The following is a 25,776-nucleotide window of genomic DNA, read 5'->3' on the forward strand; positions in this document are numbered from 1 at the left end:
ACGAGCGTGTAATGTATTTGAATAGTCTCTCGCATGCGAGTTCCTGACTGCGGAAAGTATTTATATACACTGTGGCGGAAAGAGTCTGTTTCAGTCAAGGATCAAGGTGAAAAGTAAAACGAAAAAAATGATGTCATTTCGGATACATTGGGTTGAGGCCTAGGATCTGATAATGTAAGAAGAGGTCGATGTTGTCGACAGTTTCATAGTGTAACTCGCAGGGGAGAGGCTGAACAAAGACGCTGCAGAGGGAGAGCGGAGGGAAAACTGTGAGGCAGAGTGGGAGAGTGGACCCCCGTCAGGATCCTGGTTCGCTATAATGGAGAGAAGGACTGCACCCATAGAAAATCCATCGCTACTCTGTTCACTGCGAATGAGAGTCTGCATTGGACAATGAATGGCTAACTTTAGTAATCATTGGTGGCTAGACAAATAATTTGGGACGCTAACCGGAGCTGTGCGGTGCTAGAATAACCGCAGGTTGTTTGAAAAGACAAACACTATTCGTTAGAATTGTGTTTTTCTATTGAAAAACAAATCTGAGTTCCCTGACAATTTGGCAAAAGCTGCCTGAGATCAGTACAACTTGATGCTCTTGAAAACGGCTGGTCCAAAAATTCTGATTTTTTCAGGATTTCTAGTGGGCCAGGTGATCTACGTTCTGGTATGGGTCTCCCCTCCGCGGACCATCTGGTGCACGTGCCACGTGACTTTAAAAATTCCCGTGTTAAGCCAATGGGGAAAATGAAAAAATGCGTTCCACGGCAGATTGCTCGAAAACGATCCAAACGACCCCCCATTTTCTTACATGCAGATCAACCACCATTCGGTGCACTACCCATGGGTATGTCGCAAAGTGGCCGGAAAAGTCCAGAACCACGTGCCACGTGCCGTTGAAAATGACCCTGCACACCGGAAATTGGGACTTTTGGTCATTTCGGCGCACCCATGATGCATACTATGGCGTGGGTGACCAAACAATGGGTGTCATCCGGTCGGCAACTGTTTAAGGTGTCGTCCAGTGGGCCAAAGTGGTAGTTTCAAACTTTTGGGATCCACCACTCTGGGGATTCTTTTTGACAATATACTTACGTTTCTTGGCGCAATGTTCATTCCACCCAGCCGGTCGTCAATGCGTTAGATGACCCAAATGACGATTGACCTGAAGGAAGTTGGGGGCGAGGAACACGCACGTGCCATCCGTTTTTTACTCGGGTGCTTTCATCTAGGAGATTTTTGCAGATACGTCAATGTGTTAGATGACCCAAATGACGATTGACCTGAAGGAAGTTGGGGGCGAGGAACACGCACGTGCCATCCGTTTTTTAATCGGGCGCTTTCATCTAGGAGATTTTTGCAGATATCTTTTTGATTTGTGAAAATGACCAGCCTAGCGGTATGCCAGCCGCTGATAAATTATTATCTTGCTGCGGCCGGGCGCTTATTTGCGGTGTTTGCGTTTGGCGGCTGGCGGGCGACTTTTAGTCGTTTTCGGTTAGCAGTTAGCGTCGGTGCGGTGCGGGCGGTTTTATTTTATTCGGCGTTTCGGCGTTTTTTTCTGTGTGGTTTGCGGCGGTCGGGTGATTTTTTGCCGTTTGCGTTGGCTTTTCGGGCGTGCGTTTTACACGTTTTGCGGTGTTTACGTTTTGCGGCGGGCGGGCGTTTTGTGTTTTTTGCGGTGTTTGTCTTTGGCGGCGGGCGGGCGGGCGGGCGGGCGATGCGGGCGGTTTTCTTCTTTTTTTTTGCGTCGTTTGCGGTGTTAAATTTGTTTGCGGTTGGCGGGCGGTTTTATTGTTTTGCGGCGTTTTTGCGTTTTTTATTTGCGGTTTGCGGCGGGCGGGCGTTTGTTTATTTTTTGCGACGTTTGCGTTGGCGTTTCGGGCGTGCGTTTTGCGCGTTTTGCGGTGTTTGCGTTTTCCGGCGGGCGGGCGTTTTTCACAATTCAAAGTCCAAACCTTCGGGCCACAGCGCTCCTCGAAAAGCGCTGCCCTCGAGTATGCATGGATGCTTTCAGCCGTCTTTGTGCTAAAACTGTACGGCGTCTTTATTCATTATTTAGTCAAAATTAGTATTAGGACTCGCAATAACCCCGGACATTTCCACAAAATGTGCGAATGATTTTTTAAAAGAATTTTAAACACTTGTTGATGCAAAAGATATTCACATTTTCCTTAGCCTATTACTTAAGCTGTCATATTGCTACATACACAACGTAGCCATATTCCACACACAACAAATTACAAAACTGATGCAAAATAAAAAAACAAAAAGTACGAAGGCTTACAGACTAATATTGATATTGACACTAATGCTGATAAAAGCCCGATACTCCGACACCGATACGCCTCTTCCCTAAAGCAAACAAACACGCTGACCCTATGTTACCGCGCTTTGACCACGGGACCTGTTTATGGGACGCTATTCTGTGGGCCTCGTCCCACCACACTGACGTGGTGGCTGACGGTAATGGAAAGCTTGTGTCATGTGGGGTGAGCTGTGGGAAGTCTGAACGACGCGCCATGGTGGCGAAAAACCATCGACCGGAGAGTGGGAAAAAGAGTGGGTGGCGGAACCCCTCCCCTCCTCTTGACTCTCTCTCTCTCTCTCTCTGTCTCTGTCTCTGTCTCTGTCTCTGTCTCTGTCTCTGTCTCTGTATCTGTCTCTGTCTCTGTCTCTGTCTCTTCTGTCCTTTATCCGTCTCTGTCCCTGTCTGTCTGTCTGTCTGTCTGTCTGTCTGTCTGTCTCTCCCTGCCTCTCTCTCTCTCTCCCTGCCCCCCTCTCTCTCTCTCCCTGCCCCCCCCCTCTCTCTCTCTCTCTCTCTCTCTCTCTCTCTCTGTTAGAGTGGACAGCCTGTCCACAGGCGGGCGGGATAGGTGAAAATTCTGGGATGATACTTTAGATATGTGTGAAAGACGGCAAATTCGTGAGAGCTTGGATTTTGGGTTGGCCTAAAAGTACGGCTAATCTTTGAAATTTACATACTTTTATGCGCCATTCCTTGTTTGGGATCGCCAAATAAGTCAACTTAGCCTAAATGCTTCTTGGTTTGATTTTATTTTTAATGTAGGTAAGTGGGTTGTTTCAACTTCCACTTACGGTATTGCTACATATATTACTTTGCTATCCTTGACTTAAACGAATTTCCTCACACTTCTGTGTAAACTAACTTTAGACTTCCAACTTCCATTACCGTTATCACCACGTCCAGTGCTCTCAGGTCTCCGTCAAACATGGCCCTATCGTATAGTGACAGCAGGATCAATGTCATAAAACGCCGGCTTTGGAGCGGAGAACGCCGTGCCTCGCGGCCCAGTATTGGTGGCATGGCCGACATGACTTAGCACGGGCTCAGGCAACGGCATGCTAGAATGATGAGGCAGTAATTTGCTTAATTTGTTCCGACATGATGTTTTGCTCGCTAAAAACAAATACAAATAGAATACATGTAGCAATATTGCAAACATATCCAATTACATATCTCACATTACTTTGGCCTAAGTCAGCTCTCATCTGAATTTAGCAATGAAACTTAAAATTTCAAATCTCTTTCAATTCATTGCATCAGCTATCCAATATCAATCACCATGATAAAAAATCATCCACATCAGTTGCCATCAGTCCACCAACTAAGATCATCTAATCTAGCTGACATCAATCATACGTCATTGGGACAGCTGACGCCAATCATAGTCGAGCGCGACTAAATCTGCCCGTGGTGGGCGCTCGCCCTTTGGGCTGGACGAGAGACGAGCGTGGGCGTTAGGGAGGGGAGAGGAGGGAGGGAGGGATGGAGGAGGAGAGGGGAGGGATGTTGTTCCGGTCAGCCAATTGCTGCAATCACACGGAAGATGTTTTGGGGGTGTAGGTAGGTGGACGGAAGAGAGGGAGTGAGGGAGAGAGAGAGAGAGAGAGAGAGAGAGAGAGAGAGAGAGAGAGAGAGAGAGAGAGAGAGAGAGAGAGAGAGAGAGAGAGAGAGAGAGAGAGAGAAAGAGAGAGAGAGAGGAGAGAGAGAGGAGAGAGAGGGTAAGGCGGTGTGGGGATGCAATTACATCAGTCCACCCGGGATCGTTAGTCTATAGAATGGCCGTACGCTGGCAAGGACATTGGGTCCTGCGTCTTGGAACTGCAGCTGTTTACCAGCTCTGTGTTGGGTCTGCCGCTGGGGATTATCAAGGTATGCCCTCGATAATTTATTCGGACAAAACAAAGCTTTTGTGCACCTTTGTAACCGGTCATATCCAAAATCATCACGTCTGGTCAGCTACCTCTCCCGTGACCGTCGAAATTTCGGGAACAGCCCCCACAACTGTCATGCCCAATACCCGTCATCGAATCCAATATCTGTATCGAATGGGCACCATTTGGACTGCGGCGGATATCAGGCCACGTCTCGCTGTCCATAGATTGTGGCCACAAATTGGCTAAATCGCTTTGAATGCCGGCAACGTCACGGATGATCACGAGGGCGGCTTTCTATGACAAGTCGACCGCCCGGCGCCCGGACCCCTTCTCGGGTTCAGGGCTCATTGACGATGGCTCTGAATGGCCGTGTCAGTAGGAATGGGAATATCGGGAATTATTAAGGTGTACTCGTAAATGGACATATTATTGGACATGCCAATTGTCCGCTGAGTGCATACGAATTCATTACTGATGTGTATGCGCGTGATTGAATTTGATAAGAAGGTGGAAGCAAGGACGCATGATGTGCCTGAGGATGTATGTGCTGCATTTGAGGTGTTTTGGAGGTTGATGGAAAGTTAACTTGATAAAAATGTTGCAACGAATTCAAGATCTAAATGAAACAAATTCTTGTTTGGCATATCATGAAAATAAACGGTCAGGTAAAAAAAGCTCGTTTGCCATCCCGCAAGATACCCAATACCCGTGCATGTGTTATTTTCCCCTCTTTTTATCCTCACGCTCGGATAATCCCCCTCTCCTAGCACGCTATTTCGTATGCATTGAGCCTGCCATCTCCACGTGTGTTTTCTCGCTCTTTCTCTCGCCATCCCATAGACTCCTACGTAAGGTATATTGGCGGATGCTCCTACGCATCTACACGCCCCCCCCCCCCATCCACCCGTATGCGTCTTCCAACGACACTAGACCACGTGACAGGCACACTCTCACCCAGTGAGCAGCCTGTTGTTGGCGGCACCTCCGCGTAGAGACAGACTTCCCCGGCAAACACATTTCCTTAGTGCAGATGCTGTTGTAAATGGATAATTCCTAGAAAACTCCGGAGCTCTGTAGTTCTTTCTCGGGCGGCTCGCCGCTCTCTTACTCTATCTAGTTAGTCTGCTGTTACTAGGGCAGTCTGTATCGGGAGGAAATATGCTGTTGTGGATTAGGAGGACGGCGAAAAAAAAATGCAATCGGAAATCGAAAAAGTGTTGCGGTTTGGAAAGACGCCATGTACGGCATGTGCTGTTTTATTTTATTCAGCCTAGTCACTATGTTACGTTCCAATTTGCCTTTATTCCAAATGGAAAAGTGGCAGCATCTTTACCGGCCAAAACACAAATGCATATGCCGTCGTAACTGCATTAAGCTTTAGAGAAAGAGGAAAACAAAGCCATTCAACGCGTCTTTACCGGAAATTCTTTCCCTGTCTTCTTTCTGAATGTGGTGGTACGCAAACTATAGCTTCAAATGTAGGATAGATGCACCACACCGAAATTCTTTTATTCACATATGACCCATATTTTCAGAAATGAACTTGCTGATGCCGCTTCACTTAGGGCGTAAAATATTTACGAAACGCACTGTTTGAGGCGAATATCATATCTCTGCAAAACTCTACCACTGCATCAAATATGCGGCCATATAGAGCTGTCGAGGCTGTCTGCGAGGCGTCATCTTGCTGGGTATTTCCACAGCGTATAAATGGAAATATGTGATATCTTTTTGGGGATTTTCATGACGAATTAATGGAAATAAAATGGACTGGTAAGTGCATAAGGAATTTGTAGAACCTCTCTGAAAGATTTCTTTGGATTCCCTCTGACAACGATAGATCATTGATAACAATTCTCCCCTCCCCAGACCTACAAGTTTCTCACCTTCCCCTAACCCCATCCAATATAAGAGCTGCAAGTTTCCACCATCACGACCTCATGAATCGGCCGTTGCGGCGCGGCAGTCGCGCCGTCCTGGAACCGTTTCCAAATGTCTAAATCTGGCTGCTCTGATGGCGTCTCACCACAGCCTCTGTATCCAAAAATAACTCCTCCTGGCTCTAGAGCTCAATGGCTTGGTCCGAAGCAACGCAGCGTCGGCGCCGCTCGTCGAGCGACGGGGGCGATGGGGGCAGGCGACGCGACGGGGGCGACGGTCGACGGGCGGGCGGCGGCAGCGGCGGGCGGGCGGCGGCGGGCGGGCGTCCGCCACAGGGGATTTGCGGAGCGGGTTCAAGTTAGGGACGGGGGGGGGGGGGGCATGGCGTCAGTAGATTGACCTGGTTTACGGCGCGGCTCGAGACGCTCCAGAAATGTAGCATGGTGGTCTTAGAGCGTCAGCGGAGCGGCAGCATTTGAAGGCGGAGCCGGGGCCGCGCTGGGCCGCTTTGGTCTGCACGTGACATGAAGTGCAAATGGCTGGATTCGCGGAGCGTGACGGGGGCGTGCCGGATAAAGTGGGGATTTGTTGCTGGCTGGTATATCTTCTGTTGCACGTGTAATGGTGTCATGTATATTGTATGTATTCCTGTGTTTGAGGAGACATGTGGTGCGGTGGTTTAGAATAGTTAGTTATGGAAACTAATCTGTGGGTACACAAGTTTTAAAATGAAACGCCGAACAGTCGAGCCAAAGTTTGGAAAGTATATATTTGGAATTCGTGCAACTAAAAACTGTCAAAAACAATGGCACGCCGGATTCCTCATTCATTGTTCTTACCCACGCCTTGCCAGACTGTGTTGTTGCGAGCCTGTGGTGATATTTTAGCCTCCTCTTTTTTGTCATTATCATTCTGTAATTCTCCTTTCAAATATACAAAACAACAGCCTGCCACCGCTATCGACTCATTTCTATTTTCTAAGCCAGTCGCCACATCAGCTGTAAATCGCTCATTTCAGGCGCTGCCTCTCTCGTGTGGTGCCTATCGACTTATGGCTGCTACGATGGCAGGCAAACAGTCTGGGCTGGGTGAGATAGCGTGTATCGGTTCCCTCTGGTGTCCCGAGCGATTCAATACACTTAAAGTGTTGTTGGCCGCGTGGGAAGAATATTGTTAAGAGAAAGATGAACAGCGATCAATAATGTTCCTGCATCCTTTTTTAGTTTTAGGGAGATGAGTAGCAAAAACGTTCTTTTTTGAAAAGGATAAGTGCATAATTCATTGCTTTCTCATTTGCTGGTTGTGTATCTTTCTCTCTGAAAGAAAAACCTGCGAAAAAGGAATGAGTATTGAGTAGCATGCATACAAGCGGTCGAATGATACCTAAATCAAATGATATGGCGCTCAACGTTAAATCAAATAACTGGCTCGGGCTGCAGGCTTCCCCAGAGTGAGAAGGAAAGACAAAATTCAGGATTTCAGAGGCGGATTCACATTCAAATTCAGAGATAGGATGTGGACACTGAACAATAAATATGCAGTGTCACTAGAAAGGCTCACAGTATCCGTGATATAAACTAATACTAGGTGAGTCTCAGTACAAAAATATACTCCTGAGATGAGGTATCACATGAGAATGACCATAGATAACATGGAATGATATAAACTTTTCTGATGACAGCTGATATAGGTTTAAAAGAACTACTGCGATTTAATAACACAAGCAAAAAAAGGACACAATATTCTAAATAGATGAACTGGAATGTGAGTGCCGAAGCTAACGCTCTAAATGTCAACATCAAATGTCTCCTCAGCTCTGACACCGAGTCAATATTCGCAGACATTCATGAAGTCGAATGCGCTCTCAGCGACCTCCCGGATGACCTGTGACCTTTGGCCGCACGAAGTTGAGCCGCCGACGACTGTGCTAGCTAAAATATTCAGACCAATTGCTCTGGGGGAGGCCATCTGGGCCTTTGGTAACCGCTGGATAAAGGTCTGATTATACTGTGTGGCTACTCTTGTGGCTAGCTATCTCAGAGTTAGCGGTGAGTGGAAAGTTATTTAGTCAAGTTGTTTGACTCAATGTGACTAGATTGAAACATGCATAGAAGATAAAATTGCACATATCCCGAGGTGCATTTCATGTGTATAAAACTGTTGGATTATTACAGAGGTATGCTACAAAACATTGAACGTTTACCTTTGGATAATTATCTTTCCGAGGCATTTTTACCCTTTATATTTCAAGATTTGTCATCTACATATATAATTATTGTAACAGTTATAAGTACTTCTAACAAAACCATAGCATAGTTCTGGGCAGGGCTGCGTATGATAGGTAGCCATAGTTCTCGTAACAGAACATAAAATTCGTAGTAGCTTCCTCAGACGTATGAGAGGATCAGCGAATTGCTGGACCGGTAGGCAATCGAAGCCGCTGAGCCTGCTGAGCCCCACATCGACTGGACTTGTCAGATAAGCTGCCGTACTTCGGGACTCCACTTTGACCTGAATCCAGCGCGAGTGTGGTGCCTTCTCAGAACAGGATGCAGAGTACTAGGAACACGTCAACCTAATCTAAAGAAGCCCAGAGGAAGCCAGATAGAGGTACAGGAATCGGCTGCCAAGTCCCACTGCATCAGGATTGCTTCCGCAGTTACGGCTCGATGCATTGAATCGGAGATCGGTTACACATGAGTCCTTCGTTAAGAGTCCGTGGACTCGTCACGGTCAGTCGTTTGCTACGACAATCATCATACACCCCTCAGCTCACCAAAGAAGCCGGCTGCTGGCCCCACCACCTCAGATCTCAGGCCAGAGGTCACTCAACTCGATGTCATCGGGCAGCTCGTCGAGCCGCGGTACCAGATCTGACGTCATCAAATCTGACGTCATTAGGGGTGCGCACTCGGCGGCGGTGCCTGGATACTCGCGGTGTCGTCCGCGCATATCACAGACGACGTTTGTGAGTGCCATGATGTAGTTTTTGGCCAGTGTGAGAGTCTCGATTTTGGAGAGTTTCTTCTGGGTCTGGACGTGTGGTATGACTTGGCGTAGTCCCTGCGGAAGAAAATGCAGTTGTTAGAAAATAAAATTAGGTTTGCGTGTGCATGTGCACTGTGCAGGGACCAAGGCGCAGGGACATGGGATGATGGAGAACGCTGTGTCCTTCGTACCACGTTTGTTTTGAGAAGCGTAAAACCAATTAACAATAGCTCCACGTTGACCCCGAGTGGGCTACCGCACCGGATAACACCGCTAGCCGGTCAGCACTAAGGGTGTCAATCGGAACTTGAATCTTCGGAATTCCGATTTTGTCCAATGTCCAGTTCGGAATACGGTTGGACAATGACAGCAGGCTTTGGATAACTTTGGACAGTCGCTTGCTACACCTCAACATTTTTATAAAGTAATCGTGTTTAACATTGATTGGCTATTAGAAAGCTCAGCTTTCGATATGATTAACACCTTTGAGCTGGTAATGGTACATTAAAGGCAAATTAAATAACAGTGTTGAGTGTTAACTATTGCGAAGGTGTCGGGCATCTTTGGACAAATGGCTGGCTTGGACATTTTTGAACGGGCAATCGACGTAAGTATTGGACATTGGACGGACATTGGACATACGTTTTCTGAAATTGACACCAAGTCAGCACCCTTCTCAGAGTCACAGGTCGGCGAGAACATAGAGTTATGCTACACCACCACCAGTCCACACCAGTCCAACAGTCACTCTCCACCACGTCCATCAGATGACAACCCTAGTATATCCGCTCGTTTGGCACGTTATCGTGAACTGTTCAGTCGAATGAAACAAGAATTCACGGCGCAAAGACTCGAGGTCATGACGAGCCGCGACGTTATGGCCGATCCAGAGCTAGCCTACTACTTAACACAAAAAGCAAAGGATCGAGCCGTGGACGCAGCAAGTCCAGAGGTTCCAAGAAGGTCGCTAACACCATGTTGAAGAAACGCCGCGTTGTGAGCAAGAAGTCGTGCAAATGTTCCATCTCTCGTAAGTCGTAACAATCATACGACAGTTTTGGAATTTTGTTGTGCTTTTCACCTGCATAGCCTGAAATAAAATTCTACGAAAAAAATTAGCAATAGTAATACACAGGGACATATTGGATAAAATTTTGTTTGAGAGGTTGATTAGGAAGCATTCATCAATTTCCAGATTAAAGAGGCCGTACTACATCATAAATCTCGCTGTTGGACCGAATCAATTTATAAAACACGTAAATTAATGGTGTTAATGACACAAAAACTAAAAGTTTCTGACATAGTCAGCGAGACCGCTCATTTTCTACGAAAACCGACAGATGGAAAGAAAGAACATGCGTTGTGTCCTCAGATCTTGGGACTTTTCACATCCTGTTACGACATTACAAGTTTGCTTAAACTGATAAATGCTAGAACAGATATTCAGATAGGAGCTCATTGGAAATGATACCAGTTGCGTTGATACGCGAGACTTCTATAATAACAATGTTATTTCATTTGACGAAGTGCAATTTCATATCAGAACTTCAAAAGGCCTAGAATGTTGGAAGGTAAATACGCCCGGTTATATATGACAAGATATAACCGGTTTTTCCGCGACACTACGAGCGTCTTCTCTGGGTCGGCCCCGGAGCCGGGCCGGCATCTGCGAGCAGCGTTCGGCGGCAGGCGGGCGGCCGCCTGCGCCCCCGGGCGGCAAGGCCGCTAAGGCGGCGGCCTCCTCTGATTGGCGGAGCGACTCGTGTCACGTGACGGTGACGGCGCGGGGTTTGAGTGCATTTGCGCGGTCACTCTGTTCTAAGCCGCCCGGTCTGACGCAAGTCAGCAGTGTTCTCGCTCTGTAATGTTTTTGCGTTTACTGCGGTCGTGTTCAGTGGAAACTGGAAGACATCAAGGGGAGTATAGGTTCAGTTTTTATATAAATGCTATATGGATTGACGAGGATGTTTTTTTTTCTTTCGGGGTTTTTGTTTATTTTTTACTGGTTTGTTGTTTCTATCTGATTTTTTTTTCATTTTCGGCATGAGGTTTGGTTATTTTGTGCTAATGTTATGCTATCACGGTAAGAAAAGGGTCGATGAGCAATGGGTCGGCAAATGCCCGGTATTATAGGTTCTTTGAAGGTTAGATAAAACAACGAAACTTGGACTGCTGGTAGGAATAGTCTTGGTGTGTTTTTTCAGATTTTGGGAGATTGAGTGTAGGTATTTGCTAGGTGAAACATAGCTGTAACTGTTTTTTTTTTCTTCCCTGGAACGGAACGCCCGGACTTTGCCATTCTACACTCCGTGTGAGTGAAATCAGCTCATGCTTTCTCGGTGTAGCAGCTCAGAGTGCACGGCCTGGCCGGCGTAGGGTTTGGTGGCCACGTGGTGTTGGCCGGTGGTTGTGCAGAGAGTTGGTAGAATTGCCGTTTTGTGGTGCCTGGTGTTGGTTGAACTGTGGTTCCCATACAGGTGAACGGTTACTGGCGTAAGGTGTGCCAGGTGGGCGTACCCCGTGGAGAATGAGCTGCTGGTGATGTTGGCTCTGTCCGAGCGTGTCCGAGCGGGGTTTTCATTAGTGGGTTAGGGATTGTTGATAACAAGGGTACCAACTGCCGGGTGAGACTTGAGAGGGTAAATGGAGTTCATTGTAAGGATAACCAATGCAATGGTATTGGTCTAAGATGGCATTGTTATCTGGTGTTAGGTTGGGATGAAAGGTTTAGTGGGTGATACAGAGGTACAGAGGTGATGATACAGTGGAACCCAGTTTGGGTGTGATAAGTCTCGGCGGACTAAGATATTATGGATTAGATGGGGAATTATGTAAGGTGGTTTTGGGATGCATTAGCGATAGCCTAGTAAGTTACAGGCTATTACCCAGAGGAAGTTTTCACACCCATGTTTAAAGGCTGCAGTAGGTATGCCATTTTCTAGGATGCAGGTTTAGGATAGCCCGTGATTGTGTGGCTCTCAATCTGCATTGAGGTACGGGTTAACTGTGTTTCGTTTTTTATGGTAGTGGCGTTTGTAAATAGTTTTTTTTTTTTTTTTTTTTTGCCAGAGTAAGGTGCCTTCCTTGTCGTTGGTCAATAGGGCATTGCCAAGGCATGCATAAGCGACATCTGCAATATGCATATCCTGCCGATATGTCATCACACGCATTGTCAGATAAATGGCGCCAGTATACTCGTATATAGCCCCTTTTTGATACGAGATTTCGGCTAAAAATGGTTATGTGACACAATCTATTTTTTTTTCTTCCATGGCTTGATGGTTGGCATCAGACTCTGAACGGCGACGGATCGGCACACTCGGCGGGGCCGGCCCGCTTTGCCAGAGTCTTCTTCGGCCGCTGGAGGATTCCTTCACAGCTCCCACGTCAGCTGAGGGAGTCCGACCCCTCCCAGCTCATCTTGCTCCAGTGGTGCTGCCTAGCAGGTCTTACGGGACATCGTCAGGTATAGGCCAAGGTGGCCGGGGTTTTGAAAGGTACGTTATTCCATGTACGGGGCCCGGAACATATCTGTTAATGGAGGTTCTAGGGGACCCGATAGGGTGGATAGTGAACGCTTGGGCATGGCGATATCGGCATTTTTGAGGGGATATCTGGTTCCACCAATAGGGACATGAGGGCAATGCTGGTGGAAAGTAAGATGCTAAGATAGTAATAACATTGTGATAAAATCGTTAGGCGAAGCCCGAAGAGAAAAAATGAAATCTTGTCAACTCTAACGTTAGACGTGTTTTCAACATTGGTTTACTGCTGCTGCTGCTGCTGCTGCTGAGAGTTTTTAAATCGTCTGTAACTATCTTCAAGGCGGTCTATTTCTGAGCAAATTATTTCTACTTGTCGCTATAGAATATGATATGACCTTTCTCCTGCAAAAACAGCGAATGAACATCGAACATACAGGTCAGTTACTATCATTAATAGCTAAAATGAAGTAAGTCAGTATGCGTTGTTAGGACTGGGAGTTCCCCTCAGTGTCCCAAAATTGTATTTTGGCTTGGGTGTCAAAGGAAAATTCATAGGGGCCCGGGAACGATTTTCAAGGGGGGCGAGCATATAAAATACCTGACATGATGCATATGAAACGGTGGCGTAGCTAGGGGTCTAAGGGGACACGTACCCCACCTCCCCATCGGGTTCAAAGGGAGCCTCGGGTCCGAGGGGCCCTGCGGCGCCATTTGACCACTGGTGGTTAACAATGGCCATATCGAAGGGCCCCATGGGGCTCATTAGAGCACCTCATGGACCCTAAATTGCCACACTAAGATCTCTTTAAGGGCCCCACGCCGGATTCTGAGGGCCTCTTGTGCCTTTTAAGGGCCTTTCAGTGGTCTCCACAGGCCCCTTACTGGCCTCTGAAAGTTCTTACCGGCCTATGAGGGCCCAGTTCTAGGGGCATTTCCCGCCTGTGATGGTCCCACAATTATTTTTCTGAGAGCCCTATAACGGCAACTGTGGGGGCCCTCGTCGGCGCCTATGGGGGCCCACACCGGTGTCTCTGAAGGTTTCACACCCCCAATTCTGAGTGCCTACACTAGTGCCTATTAATGCCCTATATCGGCGACTCTGAGTGGGGACCCGAATCCCTACCCAACACCGGCGCATCTAAAGGCCACCCACTGGTGACTTCTGAGGGCCCCACACCGGTCCGGTGACTCTCAGGGCCCCACCGGCGTCTGATAGTACCATGCCGGTCTCTAAGGACCCCGCAGAACTTCTTCTGCTGGCCTAAGGGCCTCTTGCCGGTCACTGAGAACCCCCTGCCGGCTTGTAGAGGGTTCGCGTCCGCAGCTCAGGCCCCACACCCGTCTGTAACGGCTCCACACCAGCGTCTATGAGGGCCCACAGCAACGCCTGTAAGGACCCTCACCGGCGCCTCTGAGAGAATCACACTAGCACCTCTGAGCGCCCACACCGGCACCTGCATGACATTCCCACACCAGTGCCTCTAAAGGCCCCTTACCGGCGGCTCTGAGGGCCCTACGCCGGTGATTCTGAGGATGCTAACGATATCCGAAGGCACCATACAAGCGCTTAGTGTCGCTGAGCTTTTAATCCCATACCGGCCTTCCAAGGGCACCACGTCAGTGCACTCATTGCCCCACACCCCTCCCTTACACCCGGAGCGGGTAAACTGTCATACCTATAGCAACGATTTTACCACAGTTGTACGTTAGGTATTTCTCAAGGTTGACTCAAAATGGTCCAATGTAAAAGCTGGCCTGCCAAACTTATGGCCAAGGCCAGGCCCAAACAAGAGCGGGATGACAACAGCAGATGTCAAATCGACACTGTAACAGCAGAAACCATTCAGATGGCAAGGAAAAGGCCGTGTGTTTATGTTTAGATACATAAAGGAAACGAAGTCCGGAAAAGGGAGGGAAGATCCTTTCTCGCTGCCTCAATGTTGAGGGGGCGCCGCCCCCTCGGCTCTCAGGTTGGGGGGGGGCAAGCGCCCCCGCTGCCCCCCCCCCCCTGTTTCCCGGGTCTATGAAAATTACTCACCAAATAAGGGAAAAGGGTGGAAAATTGATGGTCAGATAAGGCCTAAAGAGTGGAAAAAGAATGTACAGCAAAATTTAATACAAGGCTGGTATGTGGGAAGTAAAATGGCTATCGGTCCATGCAAATGCTTTTTCTTGGCAAAATTGGGAGTGGAAAATGGGCTTAAATAATGGAGGCGAGTGAAAAGTGATTTTCATTTGGATGTCGTTTCCCACCTGAATCAACAAACTTTGGAGCACTGGTACGGGGTACCCCTCGCCAGCATCAGGGTTCACGTCACTCAGGACCTGCCTGGTTGGTTGGTGGGTGAGTTACTGTACCTTCTATGGGTGACATTGAGCCAGCTCGGCGTTTGGAGGCAGTAAACACCTCCAAAACGTGTCTAGCTAGGAAGCAACGGCAACCTTTAAACCCATATTGGCCTGTTTACAGCGTAGGGGCTGTCTGTATGCCGGTCATTTGGTCCCTGATCAATCCGGAGCTTCGCGGAAAGGCAAGCTTGTTGCCCGTGGCGGGTGATGCGGATACTATCAGATTTCAAAAACGGGTATTTTTGGTATTCAGGTCGGGTAATTGCCTTGAACATTCGGAGAATCTTGGGATGCCCAATTCTGCAAGTCCCGGGTGAAGCTCGCTAGTCTGCCCGGGGGCGTCCCCCTCTACAACGACCCCGTGGCAGCTCGCTAGTCTGCCCAGGGGATGTCCCCTTCTACAACGACCCCGGGGCAGCTCACTAGTCTGCTCGGGGGTGTCCCCTTCTACAACGACCCCGGGGCAGCTCGCTAGTCTGCCCGGGGGTGTCCCCTTCTACAACGACCCCGGGGCAGCTAGCTCGCTAGTCTGCCCGGGGATGTCCCCTTCTACAACGACCCCGGGGCAGCTCGCTAGTCTGCCCGGGGGGGGGGTGTCCCCTTCTACAACGACCCCGGGGCAGCTCGCTAGTCTGCCCGGGGTGTCCCCTTCTACAACGACCTCGGGGCAGCTCGCTAGTCTGCCCCGGGGGTATCCCCTTCTACAACGACCCCGAGGCAGCTCGCTAGTCTGCCCGGGGGGGGGGGGGGTCCTCGCCTACAACGGCCTCGGGGCAGCTCGCTAGTCTGCCCGGGGATGTCCCCTTCTACAACGACCCCGGGGCAGCTCGCTAGTCTGCCCGGGGGGGGGGGGGTGTCCCCTTCTACAACGACCCCGGGGCAGCTCGCTAGTCTGCCCCGGGGTGTCCCCTTCTACAACGACCTCGGGGCAGCTCGCTAGTCTGTCCCGGGGGTGTCCCCTTCCACAACGACCCCGCGGGGCAGCTCGCTAGTCTGCCCGGGGGTATCCTCTCCTGCAACGGCCTCGGGACAGCCCGCTAGTCTGCCCGGGGTGTCTCCTTCTACAGCGGCCTCGGGGCAGCTCGCTAGTCTACCCGGGGATGTCCCATTCTACAACGGCCTCGGGGCAGCTGTCTAGTCTGCCGAGGATGTACTTTTCTACAACGGCTTCGGGGCGGCTTGCTTGTCTGCTTGGAGGTGGCTGCCGCTAGGACGCCCGGTAGCGCGGGTAACCTTACGGCGGCTTAGAGCGCTGATTCCTGGAGCGGGCCGAGAGCCCCCCCTTTTTTGCTGGGCGGCTGTCAACGACCTTCGTTGATACTGTTCTAACCCCTTCCAAAGTTCTGGGAAAATTAATGGTCGCGCTGATAGGCATGTGGTGCATAGGGTTCAAGGTAAAGGAAAATACGGCTTCTGTTGTCAGATGCCTCAGGACTCATGGATGGTTGTTTTTTCGGCGGTTATATCGAGGGCCTTTAGTTGATGGAGGCTATCATCGCGGTAGTGGCTAATGCTACTGGTTGTTAGTCCTGCTGAAAGGGCTTCGGTATAAATGCCGTAATATTGTTCTTCAGTGGTGACCGCTGTGTCGCTCACATTCATGTTGGCAGGTTTTAGGGATCGTGGCGTTTCTGGTAAGCTTCGGGCCAGGTTGAGGAAATAATTACCTACCTTCAACCAAGTACGTATTTCAGTGGGTTCCGCCGCTGGTCTCGACACTGGCGGCGACTACAGGTCTTTTGTGTTAATTTGTATCCCCCATTCGGTCTGCTGGTCTCGGGAAGGGGGTGTTTTATTTTGGCGCATTGGTGTCTGGGTGGATGTATTGAATGGGTGGGGACACCATTGCGCCGCGCGGGGGGAGGGGTGGCGGCCCGTTGGCAGGGCAGTCTCGGTTGAGACATGTATACTTGCTAGTATGTTTGTGTCGTGTTCATTTGGGCTGAATATACCAATAGCCCCTTTTTGTACAGCTACAGTGTTTTCCTGGAGGGACTTGGTTGTGAGGTTTGCGCTGAGATTGGTAACGCATAGCATAGCTAATTGTCTCTATGTTTGCTGGCAGCTCGAAGGGGAAGCGGAAAATACGCCCGGTTATATATGACAAGATATAACCGGTTTTTCCGCGACACTACGAGCGTCTTCTCTGGGTCGGCCCCGGAGCCGGGCCGGCATCTGCGAGCAGCGTTCGGCGGCAGGCGGGCGGCCGCCTGCGCCCCCGGGCGGCAAGGCCGCTAAGGCGGCGGCCTCCTCTGATTGGCGGAGCGACTCGTGTCACGTGACGGTGACGGCGCGGGGTTTGAGTGCATTTGCGCGGTCACTCTGTTCTAAGCCGCCCGGTCTGACGCAAGTCAGCAGTGTTCTCGCTCTGTAATGTTGCGTTTCCCACCCACCCACCACTATTTTTGGGGCTTTTTTTTTACACGCACCACACTCTTAAATAAAGATGGGTTTTTCCACAAAATGTGGTTTTTTCCCCAACTAGGTCCCCCGGTTTTTTTCTAGTTAGGACTTTTTCCGGGGGAGGACACACACGACAGGGTTTCTAGTTTGGGTGGGGACACCATTGCGCCGCGCGGGGGGAGGGGTGGCGGCCCGTTGGCAGGGCAGTCTCGGTTGAGACATGTATACTTGCTAGTATGTTTGTGTCGTGTTCATTTGGGCTGAATATACCAATAGCCCCTTTTTGTACAGCTACAGTGTTTTCCTGGAGGGACTTGGTTGTGAGGTTTGCGCTGAGATTGGTAACGCATAGCATAGCTAATTGTCTCTATGTTTGCTGGCAGCTCGAAGGGGAAGCGGAAAATAAAATTAACTTTCTAATCAGATAAATGTGAGGTCGTTCATTTGTTTGATCTACAAATAGACCATGGCCATAGTTCACCTTTATGCAGAATGATACATTTTCTATTCTTATCTTCGAAGCTTATTTTATAGCTGTAGGTATGATTACGAGCGAGCGAGCGCAGCGAGCGAAGTGAGTCTTTTCAATATAACGGAAAAATCTCAGTATGAGCGGCCCGGCCCGGCCCGGCCCGGCCTGTAACGCTTTTGAGAGGCTTATATCTCAGCAACCGTTGGACCGATTGGCCTGCGGTCTTTTTTGTTGGGTAGCCCCATCCCTTCTACCCCGTAATTGACTACTTGTGATACATCTTAGTGACTGTCGTGGCACGTGGCACGTGAGAAGTCAAGGGTGTTCAAGCTGTTTTGCAAAAGTAGTGATTTTGAGAGGCTCATATCTCAGCAGCCGCTTGGGTGATTGACTTGCGGTAATTTTTATAGGGTAGCAGCCTCCCTTCTACCCAAAATAGGATACTTTCGATGCATGTGGGTCACCCCCAGTGCACGTGCAAAATACAACAATAAGAGGTGCCAAATTTGTTCCCATTTCAGTTACTCGGTAATTACTGAGGCGATTTCGCTGAAACTTGGCATACATGTAGGCACCCACCAGGCAATGCATTCCCATGTGTTGCGGTTAGGGTGCTACTGCACGTGCGCACGTGCAGGGGGCGTTTCTAGATCTCGAGAACGGCTGGGCCGATTGCGCTCAAATTTGGTACACGGTTGGGGACCAGTTAGTAGGGTGCCGTGCAAAAGTCAGCTTAGACCCCGTTTGCACGTGCGCACGTGCAGAATGCCGCTTCCAGATCTCAGGAACGGCTGGGCCGATTGCGTTCAAATTTGGCACACCGCTAGCGACCAGTTAGAAGGGTGCTTTGCGCAAGCCCGTTGGAAGCACCCTCTCGCCCTTCCGCACGTGCAGGGCTCACTATCTCGCTCGCTCGTTCTTCGCCCAAAAGGCGTTTTACTGGTAAAGTAGAGTACCAGATAAGAATATTTAACGATATACATTTCTTTCAATATTAGGAAATAGATGACCGTCAGACCATGCGATTTTTCCTAATACCAAACTTCTTTTACCCGTACCTAATATAACTTCAGCAATACCACCTGACACGTTTTCCGAAATAAACAGCAGCGGAGCCAAGCCGCAGAGGTGTCAGCGCCGTCAACATTACTTGGATTACGGTGGTTTTTGTTTGTGTTCCGCTGTGGAACCTGTCCATTGTTCTTTCTCTGCGGGACGGACGAGACGGTGCCGGCTGGTGAGCAAGATATGGGGAAACAAAGGAGAAGAAGAAAAAAATAAATAAACACGGCATGGGTGTTGAAAGCATTAATCCCTGTTAGCACTGCGGAGTTTATGTAGTCTCTGCTTATAGTTTTTGCAGAATTTAAGACGGTACACTTTATGCGAACGGTATGTCCCATTTTGTCTATGCTTTGCTGAATATCGGCATTTGGGGAGTGCGTAGATAATTCATGTTTTTACTGCCTGGATATGAAATAGCAGCATGTCACTACTCACCTGTTGCGATTTGTAAATGCAATCAATATGTACCTATTACTAGTTTTAAAATCATTCATGTAGCGACCCGTCACTATCTTTCACCGACATTCTGCCTGTTACTAAGCCAGCCAAGTAACATTTCGACTCGACCCATTCAACCCTTGCACCCTGGCCGAGTTCCATTACTCGTTTTCCAGCGGCTGATGAAAAGCAGGGCAAAATTGACAGCATGGTGTGCCGAAATGGCGCGTAGTCTCACATATCTTCATTTTCAGCTCGTAGTAAAACTAATACGTTCTTGGCACCAGACACTGACAAATATCAGCCGCTCGGAGGAGACGGAAAACTGAGTAATGTGTGACAGACCCAATTTCAGAAAGGAGAGCCGCCCAAACACGTGATGCTCTTTGTAAGGTGTTCGCAAAGTGGGGGTTGATGTATGACTTTCAGCGAGGATGTGACTGGGTTATAGATTATTTTGCACCAAGAACCGTGGATGACCTAAGGCGGATGAGTTCGGCAGAGTTGAGGCGTTTCAACATTTCATTCATTCATTTAATGTAAAAGCTGTTCATGAGCTCAATTACCTGCTAAGCAGAGCTACTTGCCTATATGGCGTTATCAGTTCACCCGTGAACGGTATTACTGCGGCGTCAATTTAGATTAAAATTTAGCTTTCCGGAAAAGGTCAGGGCACATTTTCATTTCATTGGTTTAACCCGCGCCCTGCTGGGGGGTGTTTGAACACCCCCCTTGTGGTTTTTCGCAAATATCTCAAAAACGGCGGCGCGGAGCGCCGCCGTTTTTGGTACACCTTATCATACATCAATTCTACACATGTTGTGAAAATTTCAGACCAAGGTCATTCAAGGTCAGGTCACCAGGTCACTTGAAGTGACCTCACCTCATAAAAAGTTTCAATGTCTGTCATAGCTACACCGAGTGACCGATCGCTTTGAAACTTTCAGCGATTGCTAAGAGCAATAGCATGTACAAAATGTGTATCTCAGAATTTTGATATCGATGACCTAAGGTCAGGTCAATTTTGCGACCTCCCCATTATAAGTCAATGGGAGAAAATTGAAATGCGCCTCTTTTGGACGAAAGACATTATAAACACTCCCAAACACCGAATTACAAGTGGTTTAGACACACTGAACATGAAAATGGTGTCTGTGACCCTTGTTTATGCCCTGAGGTCATCTTAGGTCACGAATGGTATCTAACAGTTTTTCGCAAATAACTTTTGATAGAGGAGTGCTAGAGCGATGAAAACGCCTTAGATGTGTTCAGATCGACGATACGGATCGACTGATATGCAACATGACCCTTTCCGGTCAGGTCATGACCTTGACCTGAGGTCAAATTTTCAAGTTGACCTTTCAAGGTCAAGTTATAGTTCATTCGATGCGTCTTGACGAGAGGAACACGATGCCGGTAAAAGTAAGCTCGTACAGGGCTTGGGTCAAAAGTTATTGCAGAAAAACTGTTTCCGAAAAAATCGGCTATTTTTGCAGTTTTTGCCCCCTGCAGGCAAAACCGCTGACGTTAGGTCAAATCTGAGAGAATTACTCAGAAAGGGCGTTAATAGGGCTATCGAATGCGCTTTTCCGCGGTGCTCTAGCTCTATTGGTTCCCGAGTTATGCGTTGGCTTCTTGGAAATTTTCGACATTCGACCTGGAAATCGGCGAAATTTTGCCTTCAATGACCTCTGGTGACCTGACCTTTGACCTGACCAAAAAATTGACTGAAGTGATTTCGTCATTATTTTTGACGCTCTTCCGAACGCCGCCTTCCGCGTATCGCTACGTGGCCCAGGAGCCGAGTTACAAGGGGGGGGGTGTTCAAACACCCCCCCAGCAGGGCGTGGAAATCCAGGACCCCCAGCCGGGCGCGGGTTAAGACTACTAATTTCTGTTTTTGTTACAGGATGACATGAGTTAAGTCTACACAGTCTCTGCTTTCATATGGCTTTGGAACGGAACAATTCATGCGTTTCTGATGCTTACGCTATGAGTTTTGTTGCATCCCCTTCAACTAAATTTTAAATTTGATCATTGTTTATTAGTATGCTATGCCATTTAATATCTACTTCTTTTAGAAGGTGGTAACCTAGGTTCGAGTTTGGGTTTATTTTACCAAACAAGCATATACGCCACTGGCCGAGAGCAAGTGTCCAGCCTGAACCTGCTACCACGTTCAACCTCCTCAAAATAGAGACTGCATCGCCAAATGTCATCGGAAAGTTTGACGACCGTCGTGGGTTAATGGCATATCCGGCAGAGTCAGCTTAAAAGGTCAACGACGGCAGAATAGTTTGGAAAACAATGCTGTGTTCTGTTTCATCTAGAAGTAACTGGGATGACGCAATCGTCATTTGGTTATGCTCCGGGATGGAATCTTTATTTGCTCTATTTGCGTTTAAGAGTTAAGCTTGATGACGGCGGACAATTTTATATTCTTTATGTTCGATCATACTAAAAAAAAACATACAATGCTAGTATATAATGCTCCCTTTGCACGATACAAACTGATCACAGCGCTAAAACACACTTGGAATTTCCGCATCGACATTTTGGACAAAAACACGGAGAGACAAAAACACTTGACAAACAGTGCTGCTCTCTTATCCTCATTTATCTCTTTGTAAGGTACTTGCTCTGGAGTTGCAAAGCTCTGCAATACCCTGGATACCTTCTAAACACACAACTTAGCCGAGTTACAGAGGCTCCGAATTCTCGAGGTTCTAAGTTCAGGATGTGCGATTCTGCCTGCAAGACATGACAAAGCTATTCGCAGCCTCGTGTGGGTCACCTCAGAAAATATTTAAACACAGCATGGGGAAGTAGTTTCGTTTGTGAATTTGTTTTTTTTTTTGTTCATTAAGCGGGTGCTATCGTGTGCAAGTAAAATGTTTGAAAGTTATTACATTGCTTATCCAGACAACCACAAAGCGTTTCTTTCCGGATTCTTTTCCCCATCCTTTCACAATTGGTCGCTGAAAATATCACTTTATTCACACGTTTAGGAAGAAATCATTAGTAACAAAAAGGTCATGCTGTTGAATTTAGCTGGATTCGTTTGAATTTCTAGTCAGCATTCTCTAACACTTGAAGCTCCCTGGGTATTTCCAAGATATTCAGTACATGACTTGTAAGTACCCACTAAATGTTAAAGCAATATTCCTATATATAGGAATATTGCTTATATATATATATATATATATATATATATATATATATATATATATATATATATATATATATATATATATATATATATATATATATATATATATATATATATATATATATATATATATATATATATATATATATATATATATATATATATATATATATATATATATATATATATATATATATATATATATTGGTATATTTTGGCAGAATATCTTCTTTGATACATGTTTCATTGTAGACCAAGGAGTTGTGAGCTTTAGCAAGCTTTCGGTTGGTTCTTTCTATAGTGCGAATCAGTTTTTTGGTACCAGACGGAAGACCAAATATTAGTTGTCCAAAATTGCTCATTAATGAGTCACACAATCGTTAAAATCGTTAAAAATAAGTGACGTTTCGGTTTATTGTCTCTAAACCATTATCAAACAAATCGTTCACGAATCGAAAAACACAGTACCAGATGCAGTTGTTTTACATAATACATGACAAAATGTCTCGTGAATAGGGGTAAGACCACTTCTTTTAGACATATACACAAAAAATACCTATCACCTAAGAAGGAATTGCGCAACGTACGGGTGACTAGACTAGTCACATACAAGGCTAATCACACGGACACATCGTTCTTGACGTCCGGATTAGCGCCACAGGCCTAGTGTGACACATGAGTTGACCTGTTTGTTGAGTGTTGGTGTGTGCTGTCTAATGAGTAAGGCTTCAGCAATGAAGAGTCTATATTTGTTGTGTTCTGTTTTGATGATGTCTGTGTTTTCTGTGAGATGTTTTCTGGTGAGTGTTGTGTGGTGTTCTTGGTTCATGTGCTGTTTGGGGGCCCCATCCCTCAAGTGCATGGTGAGGCGTCGCGAAAGTGACGTAGTTGTAGCACCGATGTAGCTTATATCTCGAAGCCTACAATCTTCGAAAGGACAAGAAAAACGATAAACTACATTGGTGCACTTCAACTTGTCATTTTTGCTGTGTGTGTTGTTTCGTATGAGCAGGTCTTTTGTCTTACTATTCCTGTAGTAAATGACCAATAGTAAACGGTCATTCTCGTCAACGCATTTTACATGGCCATATATGATGTCTCTAATAACTCGCTCGTCTATTTTATATGCAGTTGACATCTGGTTGCGGTAGAAAATTCGGATTTTTCTACCGCTGTTCGTCCCGTTTGTCCCGTTTGTGTCGTCCGTCCCGTTTGTCCCATTACTCTCATTTGTCCCGTTTGCACCGTTCGTCTCATCTGTCCCGTTTGTCATGTTACCTTTTTCGATCTCCCTGTCCAGGTAAGTTCTGATTTCGTCATCTATCTCTTGGTTTGCTTGCTAAAGGTCTGCTTGCTTGCTCTTGAAAGCTTGCTAAAGCTCACAACTCCTTGGTCTACAATGAAACATATATATATATATATATATATATATATATATATATATATATATATATATATTATATATATATATATATATAATATATATATAAATTATATATATATATATATATATATATAATAAATATATATATAATATATATATAATATTATATATATTATAATATATATATAATATACACACAATATAGGATAACACACAATATATAGGAATATTCCTATATTCCTTATAGCTATATATGGCTACGGAGGCATCTTGCGTGTTTTCAGCGTATAAGTTATACGTGACTTGCAGTTGCAATTATGTTTTCCCACATTATGCAAAATCAATGTGGTAACATTTGGACAGCTCCCCGATGGCAGTCATTTTTAAACATGACTGGGTATGACGTTAGCCTTCAGGTTTTATTCCAGGTAAATCGCTTTAGAGGGTCCCGATGAACATCTATGGCCCGAGTTGTATAGATATTGGTATAGTTATTTAAGGCACGTTAGCCGGCTTCAAACCATGAGCTGGTGGTCTCATCCTTGAACATCATGCTATACATAAATGCGAGAAAAAACTCAAATCATCCATGCCTGCCCTTAAGCCGCTTCGCATCTTCGTTTCTACACGATATGGAAATAAACCTCCACGTACGGATATTCGCTTCTTCCGAACGCGAATAGAAGAGCACTCGCTCAAACCAATCTAATATAAAACACATTGACTCCTACTAGAGTCGAGACATCCTGTTCAGAATCTCAAGGCGTTTCACAAGCTACTGCGAACTTCCACCCGGTTCAGAGTAAGGTGGTTCTCAGATGTGGAATTTCATTCATTTTGAGGCAATCTCCACTGTCAGAAATTGGTTGCGAAAATGATTGATTATCTGTGCCGAGCATGTGGTGACCTGATAAAATATCGCACGAGCGTTGAGATAAGTGGCCAGTCGTAGAAACATTTGCGATGATTATTTTTCAACGGCTGGTTCTCAGGGGTTGACAGCTGTCACTGAAATGACAGCGGGCAGTCATTTACCGTGAATGGATGACGGGCTGGAAATACATGAATGTGTGTCTCTGGCTGAAAACTTCTCGAAATACCGGCCAAGTACTTATTTTGGGTGTTCTTTACAAACCCTATAAGGAAACCTGTGGGAAACTTCAGGCAGCTCAAGATAACTATCAAATTACATTGCATTCCATGATTTCTTTTCTAGGGGACAGTAATAAAAGTAATGAGTATGAATATAAGTTTTGTGTTAGAGCGTACGCAATGCACTTGCTTATGTTGCTTGGCACAAAGGTAAAGGCTGAATGATACTATGACATGTAACGTAATTGATAATGGTATACAAAAACAAGACAAGTGAAAAGGAACATCGAACAAGGCACGGGAATGAAAACTTGAAACACAGGGAATTGGGGATAAACAATTGCCTGTAAAGCTGAGCCTAAGAGCACTTGGACCAGTATGGGTATCATGGTGCATCGTCAATTTTCAATAAATTATCAACAAAAAAGCGTCTATGACGTATTCAAAATCATTTCCATGAAAAGCTTACAGTTTTATAGCTTCCCGCCCCTTTGTAGCACTTGCATTGTCTCTTATTCAGCCGCTCTGAGATAATCTTTTGACTCCGTCCTACCTTTTGTTCCCTGAAGCTGCTGGCGACATTTCGCTACACAAGAATGATTACCCGGCTAAAGTACCACACACCCACACACTGTTTTGCTCGCGACTCTGTGTTCCTTTAGTTATCTAACTAAAACGTCGCTGGCGTTGACATTTCAGCGCTGGATTCTAAAGCCCACAGTGCTAAAACTTACCTCCAGGGCGTCGTTGAGACCGTGCATCCTCTGCCGCTCCCGTTCGTTGCTCTCCAGTCGTCGCAGGTTCCGGTCGCGGGCGGAGATGCTGGCTCTCTTCCGCCGCCCCGGACCACGGCGAGGTGACGTCACTCCTG

General features: G+C 47.0%; 1 protein-coding gene across 1 annotated transcript; it reads right to left on the reverse strand.

Annotated features, from left to right (window-relative positions):
* Window positions 1-8,264: 8,264 nt before the first annotated feature.
* Window positions 8,265-25,770, reverse strand: LOC122377239 (class A basic helix-loop-helix protein 15-like). Its single transcript, XM_043357194.1, has 2 exons — window positions 25,640-25,770; window positions 8,265-9,123 (listed from the first exon to the last, which is right to left on the reverse strand). The coding sequence occupies exons 1-2, from the start codon at window positions 25,664-25,666 to the stop codon at window positions 8,866-8,868; spliced, it is 285 nt and encodes a 94-aa protein (XP_043213129.1). The 5' UTR covers window positions 25,667-25,770; the 3' UTR covers window positions 8,265-8,865.
* Between the last annotated feature and the right edge of the window lie 6 nt (window positions 25,771-25,776).

This window comes from Amphibalanus amphitrite, unplaced genomic scaffold, assembly GCF_019059575.1.
Source record: "Amphibalanus amphitrite isolate SeventyFive unplaced genomic scaffold, NRLGWU_Aamphi_draft 002657F_arrow, whole genome shotgun sequence".
NCBI classification, from domain to species: Eukaryota; Metazoa; Arthropoda; class Thecostraca; order Balanomorpha; family Balanidae; genus Amphibalanus; species Amphibalanus amphitrite.